Source organism: Tachypleus tridentatus, chromosome 5, assembly GCF_004210375.1.
Source record: "Tachypleus tridentatus isolate NWPU-2018 chromosome 5, ASM421037v1, whole genome shotgun sequence".
NCBI classification, from domain to species: Eukaryota; Metazoa; Arthropoda; class Merostomata; order Xiphosura; family Limulidae; genus Tachypleus; species Tachypleus tridentatus.
This window is the reverse complement of record NC_134829.1, coordinates 7701863-7722068: the sequence shown is the minus strand read 5'-3', so window position 1 is coordinate 7722068 and position 20206 is coordinate 7701863. Positions and strand designations below refer to the sequence as shown.

The following is a 20206-nucleotide window of genomic DNA, read 5'->3' as shown; positions in this document are numbered from 1 at the left end:
TACGTATTGGTATTGATCTATGTAGTTTATTACCTTGAAGATAATGGTGGACCACTCTACTACATTACTTCGTAAGTTACTTATTAGTAGCGAAATATGTAGTTTATTACCGTGAATGTAATGGTGGACCATTCTACTACAATTCTTCGTAAGTTACTTATCAGTAGTGATCTAGGTAATTTATTACCGTGAATGCAATGGTGGACCATTCTACTACATTACTTCGTATGCTACTAATTAGTAGTGATTTATGTAGTTTTTTACTGTTTAGATAATGGTGGACCACTCTACTACATTACTTCGTTAGTTACTTATTAGTATTGATCTATGTAGTTTATTACCGTGAAGATAATGGAGCACCACTCTACTGCATTACTTCGTGAGTTATTTATTAGTGATAATCTATATAGTTTATTACCGTGTGAATAATGGTGGACCACTCTACTACATTACTTCGTAAGTTAGTTATTAGTAGTGATATATGTAGTTTATTACCGTGAAGATAATGGTTGAACACTCTACTACATTATTTCGTAAGTTACTTAATAGTAGTGATCTATGTAGTTTATTACCGAGAAGATAAAGGTGGTCCGCATTAGTATATTACTTCGAAAGTTACTTATCAGTAGCGATCTATGTAATTTATTATCGTTTGGATAATGGTGGAACACTCTACTACATTACTTCGTAAGTTACTTATTAGTATTGATCTGTTTATTTTATTACCGTGTGGATAATGGTGGATTATTCTTCTACATTACTTCCTAAGTTACGTATTGGTATTGATCTATGTAGTTTATTACCTTGAAGATAATGGAGGACCACTCTACTGCATTACTTCGTAAGTTACTTATCAGTAGTGATCTAGGTAATTTATTACCGTTTGGATAATGGTGGAACACTCTACTACATTACTTCGTAACTTACTTATTAGTATTGATCTGTTTAGTTTATTACCGTGTGGATAATGGTGGATTATTCTTCTACATTACTTCCTAAGTTACGTATTGGTATTGATCTAAGTAGTTTATTATCTTGAAGATAATGGAGGACCACTCTACTGCTTTACTTCGTAACTTACTTATTAGTAGTGATATATGTAGTTTATTACCGTGAAGATAATGGTGGATCACTCTACTACATTACTTCCTAAGTTACTTATTAGTAGCGAAATATGTAGTTTATTACCGTGAAGATAATGGTGGACCACTCTACTACTTTACTTCGTCAGTTACTTTTTAGTAGTGATATATGTAGTTGATTACCATGTAGGTAATGGTGGACCACTCTAATAAATTACTTCGTAAGTTACGTATTAGTTGTGAAATATGTAGTTTATTACCGTGAAGATAATTGTGGACAACCCTACGACTATACTTCCCAGGTTACTTTTTAGTAGTGATATATGTAGTTTATTACCGTGTAGGTAATGGTGGACCACTCTCTTACATTGCTTTATTAGTTATTTATTAGTAGTGAAATATGCAGTTTATTACCGTTAATGTAATGGTGGACCATTCTACTACATTATTTCGTAGGCTACTTATTAGTAGTGATTTATGAAGCTTATTACTGGTGAGTAAATGGTGGACCACTCTACTACATTATCTCGTAAGTTACGTATTAGTATTGATCTATGTAGTTTATTACCGTGAAGATAATACGAACCACTCTACTACTTTACTTCTTATGTTACTTATTAATAGTGAAATATGTAGTTTATTACCGTGAATGTAATGGAAGACCACTCAACTACATTACTTCGTAAGTTACGTATTAGTTGTGAAATATGTAGTTTATTACCGTTAATGTAATGGTGGTCCATACTATTACATTACTCCGTATGCTAGTAATTAGTAGTAATTTATGTAGCTTATTACTGTTTAGATAATGGTGGACGACTGTATTAAATTACTTCGTAAGTAACTTATTAGTATAGATCTATGTAGTTTATTACAGTGAAGATAATGGTGGACCACCCTACGACTATACTTCGTAGGTTACTTATTAGAAGTGATATATGTAGTTTATTACCGTGAATGTAATGGTGGACCATTCTACTAGGTTACTTCGTATGCTTCTAATTAGTAGTGATTTATGTTTCTTATTAGTGTTTAGATAATGGTGGACCACTCTACTACATTACTTCGTAAGTTACCTATTAGTATTGATCGATGGAGTTTATTACCGTGAAGATAATGGCGGACTACTCTACTACATTACTTCGTAAATAAATTATTAGCAGTGAAATATGTAGTTAATTACCGTAAATGTAATGGTGGACCACTCTTCCACATTACTTCGTAAGTTACGTATTAGTTGTGTTATATGTAGTTTATTACCGTGAATGTAATGTGGGGCCATTCTACTACATTACTTCGTATGCTACTAATTAGTAGTGAATTAGGTAGTTTATTACCGTGTGGATAATGGTGGACCACTCTACTACATTACTTCGTAAGTTACTTATTAGTAGTAATATATGTAGTTTATTACGGTGAAGATAATGGTGGATCACTCTACTACATTTCTTCGTAAGTTATTTATTAGTAGCGAAATATGTAGTTTATTACCGTGAATGTAATGGTGGACCATTCTACTACAATTCTTCGTAAGTTACTTGTCAGTAGTTATCTATGTAATTTGTTACCGTGTGGATAATGGTGGACCACTCTACTACATTGCTTCGTAAGTTACTTATCAGTAGTGATTTATGTAGTTTAACACCGTGAAGATAATGGTGGACCACTCTACTGCATTACTTCGTAAGTTATTTATCAGTAGTGATCTATGTAATTTATACCATTTGGATAATGGTGGACCTCTCTACTACATTACTTCATAAGTTACCTATTAGTAGTGATCTATGTAGTTTAACACCATGAAGATATTGGAGGATCACTCTTCTACATAACTTCGTAAGTTACTTATTAGTAGTGAAATATGTAGTTTGTTACTGTTAAGAAAATTGTGCACCACTCTACTACATTACTTCGTAAGTTATTTATTAGTATTGATCTATGTAGTATATTACCGTGTGGATAATGGTGGATTACTCTACTACATTACTTCGTAAGTTACGTATTGGTATTGATCTATGTAGTTTATTATCGTGAAGACAATGGTGGACCACTCTACTACATTACTTTGTAAGTTACTTAATAGTAGTGATTTATATAGTTTAGTCAGAACTTTGTAATAATATATGAAGATTGTAGAATTTAAGAATGATGGTGAGAACAGCATTAGGTGTGATTGTCTTGCATCTCAAAACCTGTGGTTTAGATTTTAGTGACGTAGAAGTTACGTTTATTTTATGTGGTAAAACTTGTGATATTTAAATTGGTTTATTAAAAGAACAAAAATATATTTTATGACTTAGTTGTCATGGTTGTAGTTTTACGTCGCAGAAGTTGTCTGACGAGATGACGAGAATCCCACTTTAAGTAAAAATGTACCTCAGGTCGGGTGGTTTGGATATTAACACTTTACTAATAAAGCAGAGAACAACGTTCTGTGATATTTCTTAGGTTAGTTAAAAGTTGTTGTATTTAACGTCATAAAACTTGTCAGAGACAATGTGGTGTGAATTTTTACACTGCCTTTAAATTATGTATAGTTTTGCGTCTCGTGGTGTGGTATTTGTTACGTCACCTAAAAGTTTCGTGTATAATTTCTAATTATGGAACGTTTGAGTTGTCGTATTCTGTTATAACGTTTAGTGGTTTGTAAACAGTATTCGACGCCATCTTATAACTTATGATTATAAAGCTAAGTTTATTAACTGAAAAATAATAATGCTGTGACTTGCTAGTTGATATGCGACAGCTGACCCTCGTTCGATTCTAACGACTCTATACATTAAATGACTACAGTGTACAATATGATTCATTGAAAAACAGAGAAAACATAGGAATGTCTAATAGTTGTCACCACACCACAGACACGTTCCAAATGTTTTTATTGCTAAATCACAAATCTTATTTTTCTCGAAGAACTCTAATTATGTTAGAAAACCAAGTTTCAAGTAGCCATTGTCATTACATAGTCATTAGCCGCTTCGTCACAAGAAGTTAACCAATCGATTCTTATGTTGTTAAACACACATGCGCAGTAATATTATTAACCACAGCAGCTGTTCCCAAGTTTAATGATTATGAGTCCAGGAGATATTGCTAACATGATGTACTTTCTTTGAAACTTCCACAGTGTTTATTACAACACTAAAAACGTCTAATTACGAACGTGGTGTGATATTTAGGTCTTATGACGTCAATATTTTTTTTGAAAAAGTAAAAAAATAATAGGTTTTACATAAGGACGAGAAAAAAAGCAACAAATATACGAGCGGATATTACGTTGATATCAATAGTTTTAACAAAAAATTAGAACCAGAATGTTTCAATACTTGACTATCTACCAATAACTGTATGTTAACAAATGAAAAAGAATGCTTCAATATTGAACTACTTACCGATAACTATGTCTTTAGAAAAGGACCAGAATGTTTCAATACTCGATTACCAACCTATAACTATATCTTTACAAAAGGACTAGAATATTACACTATTCATCCACCTACCTATAATTGTATTTTTACAAAAGGATAAGAATGTTTGAATATTCGACTACCGACACATAATTATTCTTTACAAAAGGGCCAGAATGTTTTAATATTCGACTACCTTCCTATAACTGTATGTTTATAAAAGTACCAGAAGGTTTCTGTATTCGACTACCTACCTATAATTTTATCTTTACAGAAGGAACAGAATGTTTCAATACATACCATTCAATGCATATTTATAAAGGGACTAGAATGTTTTAATATTCGACCACCTACCAGTTACTGTTTGTTTATAAAGGAACGAGAGTGTTTCAATATTCAATTACCTACCAGTTACTGTTTGTTTATAAAGGGACGAGTGTTTCAATATTCAATTACCTACCAGTTACTGTTTGTTTATAAAGGGACGAGAGTGTTTCAATATTCAATTACCTACCAGTTACTGTTATTTTATAAAGGGACGAGAGTGTTTCAATATTCAATTACCTACCAGTTACTGTTTGTTTATAAAGGGACGAGAGTGTTTCAATATTCAATTACCTACCAGTTACTGTTTGTTTATAAAGAGACGAGAGTGTTTCAATATTCAATTACCTACCAGTTACTGTTTGTTTATAAAGAGACGAGAGTGTTTCACTATTCAATTACCTACCAGTTACTGTTTGTTTATATAGAGACGAGTGTTTCAATATTCAATTACCTATCAGTTACTCTTTGTTTATAAAGGGACGAGAGTGTTTCAATATTCAATTACCTACCAGTTACTGTTTGTTTATAAAGGGACGAGAGTGTTTCAATATTCAATTACCTACCAGTTACTGTTTGTTTATAAAGAGACGAGAGTGTTTCAATATTCAATTACCTACCAGTTACTGTTTGTTTATAAAGAGACGAGAGTGTTTCAATATTCAATTACCTACCAGTTACTGTTTGTTTATAAAGAGACGAGAGTGTTTCAATATTCAATTACCTATCAGTTACTGTTTGTTTATAAAGGGACAAGAGTGTTTCAATATTCAATTACCTACCAGTTACTGTTTGTTTATAAAGAGACGAGAGTGTTTCAATATTCAATTACCTATCAGTTACTGTTTGTTTATAAAGAGACGAGTGTTTCAATATTCAATTACCTATCAGTTACTGTTTGTTTATAAAGAGACGAGAGTGTTTCAATATTCAATTACCTACCAGTTACTGTTTGTTTATAAAGGGACGAGAGTGTTTCAATATTCAATTACCTACCAGTTACTGTTTGTTTATAAAGAGACGAGAGTGTTTCACTATTCAATTACCTACCAGTTACTGTTTGTTTATATAGAGACGAGTGTTTCAATATTCAATTACCTATCAGTTACTCTTTGTTTATAAAGGGACGAGAGTGTTTCAATATTCAATTACCTACCAGTTACTGTTTGTTTATAAAGGGACGAGAGTGTTTCAATATTCAATTACCTACCAGTTACTGTTTGTTTATAAAGAGACGAGAGTGTTTCAATATTCAATTACCTACCAGTTACTGTTTGTTTATAAAGAGACGAGAGTGTTTCAATATTCAATTACCTACCAGTTACTGTTTGTTTATAAAGAGACGAGAGTGTTTCAATATTCAATTACCTATCAGTTACTGTTTGTTTATAAAGGGACAAGAGTGTTTCAATATTCAATTACCTACCAGTTACTGTTTGTTTATAAAGAGACGAGAGTGTTTCAATATTCAATTACCTACCAGTTACTGTTTGTTTATAAAGAGACGAGAGTGTTTCAATATTCAATTACCTACCAGTTACTGTTTGTTTATAAAGAGACGAGAGTGTTTCAATATTCAATTACCTATCAGTTACTGTTTGTTTATAAAGGGACAAGAGTGTTTCAATATTCAATTACCTATCAGTTACTGTTTGTTTATAAAGAGACGAGTGTTTCAATATTCAATTACTTATCAGTTACTGTTTGTTTATAAAGAGACGAGAGTGTTTCAATATTCAATTACCTACCAGTTACTGTTTGTTTATAAAGGGACCATAATATTTAAATTTTCGACTACCTACCAGTTATTATATGTTTAGAAACAGACCATAATGTTTTAATATTCGACTACCTTCCTGTAACTACATGTTTATAAAGGGACCAGAATATTTCAATATTCGATTGTTAAACAAAATGTTAATGATGCTTCGAGACAATGTTTTTGTTTCACATGCAAATAATATTTTGATGTTGGTTCGTAAAGTATTCAGTTAGTATACTCTCTAATTATTTAGTTAATATAATATCTGATCATTTAGTTAACATAATATCTGATCATTTAGTTAATATAATATCTGATCACTCAGTTAATACTCTATCTAATTATTTAGTTAGTATAATATCTCATCATTCAGTTAATATACTATCTAATTATTCAGTTAATATAATATCTGATCATTCTGTTAATATAATATCTAATTATTCAGTTAATATAATATCTGATCATTCTGTTAATATATCTGATCATTCTGTTAATATAATATCTAATTATTCAGTTAATATAATATCTGATCATTCTGTTAATATATCTGATCATTCTGTTAATATAATATCTAATTATTCAGTTAATATAATATCTGATCATTCATTTAATATACTATCTGACGATGTTTGAAAGATATCATTTCCGAACTTCTGCTGTCGTCCATGAAAGTGAAACGCAATATGCAGTAATTATTAATGTTTCATTTTTGTATCGTTCTGTTAATTATTAATGTTTTATTTTTGTATCGTTCTGTTAATTATTAACGTTTTATTTTTGTATCGTTCTGTTAATTATTAATGTTTTATTTTTTATCGTTATATTAATTATTAATGTTTTACTTTTCTATCGTTGTATTAATTATTAATGTTTTATTTTTATCGTTCTATTAATTATTAATGTTTTATTTTTGTACCGTTGTATTAATTATCAGTTTTATTTTTATCATTCTATTAATTATCAATGTTTTATTTTTGTATTGTTCTATTAATTATTAGTTTTATTTTTATCGTTGTATTAATTATTAATGTTTTATTTTTCTATAGTTGTATTAATTATTAATGTTTTATTTTTATCGTTCTATTAATTATCAATGTTTTATTTTTGTATTGTTCTATTAATTATTAATGTTTTATTTCTTATCGTTCTATTAATTATTAATGTTTTATTTTTGTATCGCTCTATTAATAGACAATCTAGAATTTACAGTTAACAGAATTTTACATTTTATTTTAATGAAGTGAACTTGAAAGCAAGAATTTTTTATATATTTCTACATTCAAGTTTTAAAAATATATTAAGTGAGACAGTCGTAGAAGGTTTAGAACCAAACGCGGGAATAGAAATGTTTATTTGATAAACTGTTGACACTATCATAGCAAGTGAACGTCCGCTTCCTATGAGGTAACTGAGGTAACGATCTCTTTACAGTACTGTCCACGTGACTATACACGCTAATGTCTGAAGAAACAGTTGGTTTGTCAGACCTATATATGTTAAAAAAGGGAAAGAAAAATTTCACATTTATATATAGATGTCAATGGTTTATACTACCATTACTACACACTAAAATATATATGTTACCGTTTATACAACCATTACTACACACAAAATATATATGTTACCGTTTATACTATCATTAATACACAGTTATATATAGATGTCACCGTTTATACCATTATTACTACACACTTATATGTAGATGTCACCGTTTATACTATCATTACTACACACTAAAATATACATGTTACCGTTTATACTATCATTAATACACACTTATATATAGTTGTTACCGTTTATACTATCATTACTACACAGTTATATATAGTTTTTACCGTTTATACTATCATTACTACACACTTATATATAGATGTTACCGTTTATACTATCATTAATACACACTTATATATAATTGTTACCGTTTATACTATCATTACTACACACTTATATATAGATGTCATCGTTTATACTATCATTACTACACACTTATATATAGATGTCATCGTTTATACTATCATTACTACACACTTATATATAGATGTCACCGTTTATACTATCATTACTACACACTAAAATATACATGTTACCTTTCATACTATAATTAATACACAGTTATATATATATGTTACCGTTTATACTATTATTACTACACACTAAAATATATATGTTACCGTTTATACTATCATTAATACACAGTTATATATAGTTTTTACCGTTTATACTATCATTACTACACACTTATATATAGATGTCACCGTTTATACTATCATTACTACACATTAAAATATATATGTTACCGTTAATACTATCATTACTACACACTAAAATATATATGTTACCGTTCATACTATCATTAATACACACGAATATGTAGATGTCACCGTTTATAATATCATTACTACACACTAAAATATACATGTTACCGTTCATACTATCATTACTGCACAGTTATATATAGATGTTACCGTTCATACGATCATTACTGCACAGTTATATATAGATGTTACCGTTCATACTATCATTACTGCACAGTTATATATAGATGTTACCGTTTATAATATCATTACTGCACAGTTATATATAGATGTTACCGTTCATACTATCATTACTGCACAGTTATATATAGATGTTACCGTTTATACTATCATTACTACACACTTATCTATAGATGTTACCGTTTATACCATCATTACTACACACGAATATATAGATGTCACTGCTCATACTATCATTACTACACACTAAAATATACATGTTACCGTTCATACTATCATTAATACACAGTTATATATAGATGTTACCGTTTATACTATCATTACTACACACTTATATATAGATGTTACCGTTTATACTATCATTACTACACACTAAAATATATATGTTACCGTTAATACTATCATTGCTACACACTAAAATATATATGTTATCGTTCATACTATCATTAATACACAGTTATATTTATCAGTGATGACGAGAAACCCACTTGTTGAGAAATTTATATGCAAAAACGGCTCGTTTGGGCTGAGAAAACACTTTACATAGAAGGTCGAAACGTTGTTCGCTCTTCTATGTAAAGTGTTTTCTCAGCCCAAACGAGCCGTTTTTGCATATAAACAGTTATATTTAGTTGTTACCGTTTATATTATCATTACTACACACTTATATATAGACGTTATTACATAGTATTTTCATCATTGCATAGAAGATTAACATGTTTTTCCTCAGACTGAACACAACCAGTGGAACCATAAGATATTGTATTTAATATTTTATATCCATCTAGTTCTTCTACAATCCTATAAATATCATACCATAAGAATCGAAGAAACGCCTTAAAATTTATTATTAAAGAATTATTTAAATGCTTATTAACATTTGATCAGTATCTCTTGTTAGGACATTTGTTCAACACATTTTTTCACATTTGATCAGTATCTCTGGTTAGAACATTTGTCCAACTTATTTTTCACATTTGATCAGTATCTCTGGTTAGAACATTTGTCCAACTTATTTTTCACATTTGATCTGTATCTCTGGTTAAGACATTTGTCCAACACATTTTTCACATTTGATCTGTATCTCTGGTTAAGACATTTGTCCAACACATTTTTCACATTTGATCAGTATTTCTGGTTAAGACCTTTGTCCAACACATTTTTCACATTTGATCAGTATTTGTGGTTAAGACATTTGTCCAACACATTTTCACATTTGATCTGTATCTCTGGTTAAGACCTTTGCCCAACACATTTTTCACATTTGATCAGTATTTCTGGTTAAGACATTTGCCCAACACATTTTTCACATTTGATCTCTATCTCTGGTTAAGACCTTTGTCCAATTCACAGCAAGTAATCCTAATTGCATCTTTAAATTTACTCTTTCGAAACAAAAATGTTATTAATTTATAATTAACGCTTTCATGTACTAGATGTTGCCCAAATCCTCGGGCTTGCATATAAATCTTAGAGTTTAATGTTAATTTTGTTATAATTTTAAGAATGAATACAATTTATGAATTGTTTCATTTTCAAAATATTACACTCATCCCCTGACTGGTATGGCCAGATGGTTAATGCATGAGGGCTGAGGGCTGCAGATACGAATCCTCGTCACTTCAGATATGCTCGCTCTTTAAGCCGTGAGGGTGTTATAATGTGTGGTTTTATTAGCGTCTACACTGAGTTTAATAATATATTCACCAGCTTCTGGTGATGTTTATTAAATATAATTTTGTAAGTGAATTTAAATTATTCTATCAATTTACCATTTTATCAGGCTACCATTCTAACAAGTTGTTATTCTATCAATTTACCATTCTATCAGGTTGTTATTCTATCAATTTATCATTTTATCAATTTACCATTTTATCAGGTTGTTATTCTATCAATTTACCATTTTATCAGGCTACCATTCTATCAGGTTATAATTCTATGAAGTTACCATTCTATCAGGTTGTTATTCTATCAATTTACCATTCTATCAGGTTGTTATTCTATCAATTTACCATTTTATCAGGCTACCATTCTATCAAGTTGTTATTCTATCAATTTACCATTCTTTCAGGTTGTTATTCTATCAATTTACCATTCTATCAGGTTGTTATTCTATCAATTTACCATTCTATCAGATTGTTATTCTATCAGGTTACCATTTTATCAGGCTACCATTCTATCAAGTTGTTATTCTATCAATTTACCATTCTTTCAGGTTGTTATTCTATCAATTTACCATTCTATCAGGTTGTTATTCTATCAATTTACCATTCTATCAGATTGTTATTCTATCAGGTTACCATTCTATAAGTGATGCCCGAAAATTTAATACAGAAAGTGAATCATCATTTCTGTCTTTATAGAAGGTTTTAATGACCTAAATATGTAGTAGGACGTGTATAAAAATGTTCAGACAGATAAAAAAACTAACCCAACTTTTCATATCATTAATCAAATAAACCCTTATGAAGATGGATGTGTCTGAGGAATACATTAGGCATATAATGATTTATAAGTTTAAAAAAAGGCAATAGTGCAGCAGAAACTACACGAAACATTCAAGGTGCAGAGTCTTTCAATGAAAGAAAATGTTGAAGGTTGTTACAGAAGTTCAGATCAGGTGACTACAGCTTAAATGATGTACCACATTCAGGTCGTCCTGTTGAGTTTAATGATGACTTGCTGCTGGCTGCACTTGATGAAGATTGTGCTGTAACAGTTGAAGAACTAGCACAGAACCTTAATTCAACCCATTCTATAGTTCACAGTCATCTGCAACAGCTTGGAAAGGTGTCAAAACTTGGAAAATGGGTTCCCCGTGATTTGACAGAAGCCAACCTTAGAGCAAGAGTTGACATTTGAACTTCTCTACACTCTCATGAATGTAACTCACCTTTTTTGGACAAGTTAAGGTAAACTGGCTAAAGCACAGCCCAAAATGGACCTCCACTCTAGGAAAGTCTTGTTAAGCATTTGGTGAGACATTGTTGGCGTGATCCACTTTCAGTTGCTGTCACTCAATGTAACGATTATATCAGACTTCTACTGTCAACAGTTAGAGCGCTTGAATGTTGCACTGAAAGAAAAAGAGGACTGTTTTGATCATTCATAAAGGTGATATGTCACACCAGGATAACTGTTTGTTTATTTCTGAATTTCGCGCAAAGCTACTCGAGAGCTATCTGCGCTAGCCATCCCTAATTTAGCAGTGTAAATCATCACCACCCACCGCCAACTCTTGGGCTATTCTTTAACCAACGAATAGTGGGATTGTCCATCACATTATAACACCCCCAGATCTGAAAGGGTGAGCATGTTTGGTGCGACGTGGATTCGAACCCACGACCCTCAGATTCCGAGTCGAACACCTTAACCCACCTGGCCATGCCGGGCCTCATCAGGATAGTGGCGGCTCCATACAGCAAAGGATCACAGCTACAAAGGTTGAAGAGCTAGACTGGGAAAAACTTCCACATTCTCTTTATTCTCCAGCCCTTGTCTCATCTGATTATCATCTATTCCATAGTTTGCAAAATTATCTTGATGGAAAAGAGCTTGGAACACATGAAGATGTCAAAGCAACCCTCTCTACATTATTTTCCTCCAAACCCCAATAATTTTATAGAAGTGGCATTCAGAAGTTTGTGAATTATTAACAGGAAGTAATTAGTAATAACGGAACATGTATTATTGATTAAATAACATTAAAAACATTTGAAATCCTTTCTCTTTTTGTGAACCAAAAATCGGGCATTACTTAAAGGACGACCTGACACATAAACAAGTTAATTAATGGTTACCCAGCTGATTTCTTAAACAACAAATTCAAACATTTCAAGATTCATCCTTTTACCTCTGTTAAGATAACTATATTAGGAATAATCAGTGATGTCGAAAAAACCCACTTGTAGAGAAATATATATATGCAAAAACGGCTCGTTTGGGTTGAGAAAATATTTTATGTAAAATATTTATATATATTAGAAATAGTTAATGAAGACACCAATAGAAGAGAAAACTTATACATTTTAAAACTAAGAACATTATATTCTTATGGATTAAACCAATATTTTAATAATTCTACATCTTTTAATTTGAGTAATGATTATTGTATTGTTAATTTTTTATTTATAGATAACTTTTCATAAAAATAATAAAACTTGAGGTAAAGGAAGTAATACAGTAAAACGGGTTAAATTATTGAGAACTGTGTGGTTATTTATATAACAGGTTTTACACTAACATTAGTACACATAAAACTATTGTTTAAAGATTTATTAACTTCATATTCCCAAAATAAAACTATTAATTAATGTAATAAATAAATATAACTTTTGAAATGATCATGAAAAACACTTGTAGACATTATAAAATATTGAGTAACGTTAATAATGTTTCAAGTTTTGAACAAAAAAAAACGGAAAATAAAACCTTCATAGTTGATAATTAATCTTAGACATAAAATATTCAGTGATTTACATATTTCTAAAATTATTCATCAATCTATACATAATAATATTTTTCCTTGTAAAAACTTAAGACCTACCGTCAGTTATAAATATGAGGCTCCAATTGGTCCATTAATATATAATTATAAAAGTTTTTTTTTAACTAATTTAAATGTAGATGACATTAATAATTTACCTCGTGAATGTGAAAACAGTTTAGTTGTTAATATTTTTCATAAACATATTATTACTGGTAATTTAGATATTATAAAAGACAAAATATTACGTGAAAAATAAAAAAATAATCTAAATGTAATAATACTAATATTCTAAAATATAATATTGATGCATATATATTTTAATTATATTACAGTTGGATGGTTTTTAGAGTTGGAATTATATATATTTAGAGAAATAAAAATAAAATTATCCCACAAATTTAAAAAAAAATACCATACAGATTTATCATTTAATCAGCTAAAACATAAGGTCAAAGAACTGAAAGACAACTATGTTATAGTTCCTGTTGGTAAACCTAATTGTAATATTGGTATAATTTGCAAATAATTCTATGCATTAATTATGGCAAAAGAAATTAATCATACACAAACTTTAAACTTGTCAAGCAATCCAAAGAGATTAATTAATAATTTTGTTAAAGCTTATCATAGACTTTCTTCTAAACATAATTATGTAGATTTGCCGTTTCTATTCTAAAATTACATAAACCTCCAATTAATTTTAGCTTTGTTTCCAATTCAATAAAAACAATTATCAAACAACTGGCTATATTATTAAATAAATTACTCAATTTTTACTTGATAAAATATACAATGTAAGTATCAACAATAAAAGACATACGTTTTGGATAATCAAAAATAACCAACCTATTTCCGAATGTCTAAGAAATTGTATACAGGTAAATATTATTCAAACATTTGATTATACCACAATACGATTAAAAGATTTAATCTTTGTTTTAATTTCATTAATAATATAATATTGTTATCTTTTTATAGAACTGGAAAAACGAAAATATAGTTCCAAAAACGTAAAAGATATATTAAGTTTCTGTATTTATAATAATATTATATTTTTTTCAATAACCAGGTTTTTGAACAAATCACCGGGTCATGGTGGGCGAGTCTCAAGGAAGCTTGTTGACACAAGCTGCCATGCGTCATTCGCGGGCTCGCCGCCTAGACTTGCGAGGCAAGCAGAACATTCTAGCTGTCTTGCTCCGTGGCAGGCCGTTGGACTGCTGGGTCCTCTCGAACATCAATAACTTACGCAGGGAAATGGATTTGGATTATTCCAAACTATTCAATGCTGCGCGTGTCTCTAGTCTGATCGAATCACTCGATCCCAGAACAATTACTAGAGTTCTGCTGTGCAATGCACGGGAGATGGCCAAAACTAGACACATCTCCAGTCTGGTGTTGGAGAATGGACAATCGTCAGCTAACATTCTAGATGCGTGCCTCGGCTGTTACCGCCGTTTATTCCCGGCTTCTCCCGTGGACGAGATGTTGTGGGACATTACTCGGTTTTTGCCCTCCCTCGACCCTTCCTTTCATAAACAGCTGGTGAAACCCATCAGCTTTGAGTGTTGGTCGGCCACTCGGTCTATGCCGCTCGGTGTCCCGGGCCGGATATGTTGCCGGTGAAATTCTACTGCCACGTGTGGCATGTTGTTGGACCCTCTTTCATCAGACTTTTTTAACAGCTGTCTGGCCACGGGATCTATGCTGCCGGCTCATTAAGGACCCCAGCAACTCTGAAGATATTTCCTATATCTCCTTAACGTAGATGTCAAGATTATTTCTATTTCGGTGTAGTTATGCCTTTCTTGGTTTAATGCACCCAGACGTGTGGTGTGCGGGGCAGAAGCATCCTACAAAATCTTGTGCTTCTCAGGAACCTGTTCCGTTACATCACAGACAGGAATATCCCTGCAATTTCTGTGTTCCTCGATTAAAGCAAAGCTTAGATCCCACCACAAATTTTTGTGGTTCATTCGGCGGAGGTGTGGCCTTCCTCCTGTTTTTGTCCAGCATGTGCAAGCCTTGTACGCAGGATATGGATAATGAATACCTGACATCTTCCTTTTCCATCTTACAGGGTTGTCTGTTGTCCTTCTTGCTTTATACATTGGTGATCGAATGCCTGCTCTCCTATCTGTATCATTCGGTCTCGTTTCATGGCCTCCAGTTTCCGAGGGGTACGAATGTCAAATACGTCTCACATGCAGATGAGATAAACCTGTTTATAGAGAACTTAACATTGTTACGTTCAGCTCTGGCCATAGTCCACCATTACTCTCAGGCCAGCACTGCCCAGCTCAACTATCCGAAGTCTCAGGCTCGAGAGTTGGGCAAATGGGCCTGGTCTGCCGACTCCCCGTTTGGACTTGATTGAACCTCCTCCCTAGTCACCTGCTTTGGGTTCGTCTTCTCGCGTGCCCCGAGGTTGCCTGGGTAGTGCACGATTACTGCTACTGCTCTGCTAACTTGTTTGACAGGACAGACGTGCTGAGGAGGAGGCTATTCTCCTTGGAGCTGGATGACTGCACTGCATGGGCTACTATGTCTTCACCTTCCTGTGGGTTGGCAAGCCTGAGGCTGTATCTCCGGCTTTTTTTGATACTGTCGCTTTGCAGGGAAGGTCTGGGTATACCATGTGTTCGAACCCAGTGTCTTTCTCTCTTACTGTCTACCACCTTTTGCTATCTGTCCTTGGAGGGTCATCCCTGTTGCTACCTCATTAGATTTTTGTTTGGCACGGGTTGCAGGCTCTTTGGTGTTCCGTTGAGCCTACAAACACCAACGTGTTTTGACCCTCCTTCCTGGTACGTGGACACTGCTGCAGCGTTACGGCCATGTCGTTCCGAGTCAGTCGACGTTCCGACCGACTCCAATTCCTTCTACAGCCTGTTGGTACCTGAATGTAAGCACAGGATTGAGCACCTCAACCCTGCTCTGCTGTGGGCCATTATTTGGGGCTCCGTCATGTTGGTAGCTATCTCCAGGCTTTCAACTGGCGCGTTGTACATAACATACTTCCGGTGAGGGAGCGTGCATACGTGTGGAACTGAATTGTGTCCCGTGTGCCACACTCATGTGCAACTGAGTTGTGTCCCGTGTGCCACACTCATGCACTGGTTGGTCCTCTGTCCGGCGTCGGTGAAGATCTGGGAAAGAGTGGCCCGCCTTTTATGGGTCCCGCCGCTCTCCTCTGAGACCATCCTGTACCACGTGTTACCGGCCACCTGGCGTTTTCTTTCCAGTATACTCTAATAGTCTTTAAGTACGTCACCTGGCTTGTTCGGCACGAATTGTTTTCGAGCACCAGTGTCGTACTTTAAGATACTGGATGAGACCAGGGATAGGCCGTCACACCGCCTCGAGGCGGACTTTCGGCGGGTGAGTTCCAGGTATTTTCTCCATCTGTGACGGCCGGACGTCTCGCCTCTCTGTGCGTGGGTGGGGTGTTGGGCCAAGTTTGGAATCTGAGCCGCCCTATCTCCACTCTCGCTTCTTGTATTTATTTTTTGTGTATATTTAATTATGTTTGCTTTGTATGTGTGCCATTTTTACACTTTGTTTGTATATGTGTAATTGTTACGTTTTTTTCCTTGCTTTGTATATATATATATATAATTATTCTCTCTTTTCGCTTTGTATGTATGTGTAAAAAAATTTCCATAATTCATACCGTGTTCATTTATTTTATTTTGTTTATTTATTTATTTTTCATGTATTTACGTTTATGTTTTTCTTATTCTTGTTTTAACTTCGGAGAGCCATCACATACAACTATGTAGGCAGTGAAGGGTGACCTAGATGTGGGATGTTGTGGACTCGAACACCCACACCTTGCTCTCCTAATTTCTAATTTTCTGATGTGAGACTAGCGAGGTGGAGGTTAAGACTGATAGACGGTATATTCTCAATGCAACGTGGGTCCTACTTTCTAGTCACCTCCAAATCATAGAATACGTTTTATGCTCCCACATTGTACCCTGGGATCCTTTTTCAAAAATATTCAGCGTATTTTATTTCATGTTAATATGTTTTTAGGTTTATAGCTGGAACATGTTATGGTTACACACACACACACTTCGACAAATTCAATTAAAATGAAACACATATCATCCATGAAAGGAAAGACAAGACGGATACGTTAGACAGGGAAGGTAAGAGAAGGGAATATACTGAATAATACAGATAGACCAATAGATGTTCAAAAGACAAACTTACTACTCACTCCGGCAGTTCTTCTCACGGTGAAAGGATCTGGAAGAGAAATATTGATATACATGTTTACATGTTAGAAATCAGATGAAAACGCCGTACAAATACAGTGATAAATAACAATGAATTACCATATATATTTATATATATATTTATATTCAATTACAGTTGGTAAAGAACATCTAAATATAACAAAGTAAAGAACCAGTATTAATAAACAGTTACTGTAACATTACAAAGTAAAGAACCAGTATTAATAAACAGTAACTGTAACATTACAAAGTAAAGAACCAGTATTAATAAACAGTTACTGTAACATTACAAAGTAAAGAACCAGTATTAATAAACAGTTACTGTAACATTACAAAGTAGAAGACTAGTATTAATAAACAGTTACTGTAACATTACAAAGTAAAGAACCAGTATTAATAAACAGTTACTGTAACATTACAAAGTAAAGAACCAGTATTAATAAACAGTTACTGTAACATTACAAAATAAAGAACCAGTATTAATAAACAGTTACTGTAACATTACAAAGTAAAGAACCAGTATTAATAAACAGTTACTGTAACATTACAAAGTAGAAGACTAGTATTAATAAACAGTTACTGTAACATTACAAAGTAAAAAACCAGTATTAATAAACAGTTACTGTAACATTACAAGGTAAAGAACCAGTATTAATAAACAGTTACTGTAACAATACAAAGTGAAGACCAGTATTAATAAACAGTTACTGTAACATTACAAAGTAAAGAGCCAGTATTAATAAACAGTTACTGTAACATTACAAAATAAAGAACCAGTATTAATAAACAGCTACTGTAACATTACAAAGTAGAAGACCTGTATTAATAAACAGTTACTGTTACATTACAAAGTAAAGAACCAGTATTAATAAACAGTTACTGTTACATTACAAAGTAGAAGACCAGTATTAATAAACAGTTACTGTAACATTACAAAATAAAGAACCAGTATTAATAAACAGTTACTGTAACATTACAAAGTAAAGAACCAGTATTAATAAACAGTTACTGTAACATTACAAAGTAGAGAACCAGTATTAATAAACAGTTACTGTAACATTACAAAGTAGAAGACCAGTATTAATAAACAGTTACTGTAACATTACAAAATAAAGAACCAGTATTAATAAACAGTTACTGTAACATTACAAAGTAAAGAACCAGTATTAATAAACAGTTACTGTAACATTACAAAGTAGAGAACCAGTATTAATAAACAGTTACTGTAACATTACAAAGTAAAAAACCAGTATTAATAAACAGTTACTGTAACATTACAAGGTAAAGAACCAGTATTAATAAACAGTTACTGTAACAATACAAAATGAAGACCAGTATTAATAAACAGCTACTGTAACATTACAAAGTAGAAGACCAGTATTAATAAACAGCTACTGTAACATTACAAAGTAGAAGACCAGTATTAATAAACAGCTACTGTTACATTACAAAGTAAAGAACCAGTATTAATAAACAGTTACTGTTACATTACAAAGTAGAAGACCAGTATTAATAAACAGTTACTGTAACATTACAAAATAAAGAACCAGTATTAATAAACAGTTACTGTAACATTACAAAGTAAAGAACCAGTATTAATAAACAGTTACTGTAACATTACAAAGTAGAAGACTAGTATTAATAAACAGTTACTGTAACATTACAAAGTAAAAAACCAGTATTAATAAACAGTTACTGTAACATTACAAGGTAAAGAACCAGTATTAATAAACAGTTACTGTAACAATACAAAGTGAAGACCAGTATTAATAAACAGCTACTGTAACATTACAAAGTAGAAGGCCAGTATTAATAAACAGCTACTGTAACATTACAAAGTAGAAGACCAGTATTAATAAACAGTTACTGTTACATTACAAAGTAGAAGACCAGTATTAATAAACAGTTACTGTTACATTACAAAGTAGAAGACCAGTATTAATAAACAGTTACTGTAACATTACAAAATAAAGAACCAGTATTAATAAACAGTTACTGTAGCATTACAAAGTAAAGAACCAGTATTAATAAACAGTTACTGTAACATTACAAAGTAGAAGACTAGTATTAATAAACAGTTACTGTAACATTACAAAGTAAAAAACCAGTATTAATAAACAGTTACTGTAACATTACAAGGTAAAGAACCAGTATTAATAAACAGTTACTGTAACAATACAAAGTGAAGACCAGTATTAATAAACAGCTACTGTAACATTACAAAGTAGAAGGCCAGTATTAATAAACAGCTACTGTAACATTACAAAGTAGAAGACCAGTATTAATAAACAGTTACTGTTACATTACAAAGTAGAAGACCAGTATTAATAAACAGTTACTGTTACATTACAAAGTAGAAGACCAGTATTAATAAACAGTTACTGTAACATTACAAAATAAAGA

The 20206-nt window shown here is 32.1% G+C and overlaps 1 protein-coding gene across 1 annotated transcript in view; it reads right to left on the bottom strand.

The window, feature by feature from the left end:
- Positions 1-7783: 7783 nt before the first annotated feature.
- Positions 7784-20206, bottom strand: part of LOC143251265 (suppressor of lurcher protein 1-like) — a 64247-nt gene continuing 51824 nt past the window's right edge. Inside the window, exons 6-7 of the mRNA XM_076502705.1 lie at positions 17785-17813; positions 7784-8062 (exon numbers count right to left, since the gene is read on the bottom strand). Of these exons, the coding sequence (XP_076358820.1) occupies positions 8057-8062; positions 17785-17813 (35 nt within the window). The 3' untranslated portion in view covers positions 7784-8056. The remainder of the gene's footprint in view (positions 8063-17784; positions 17814-20206) is intronic.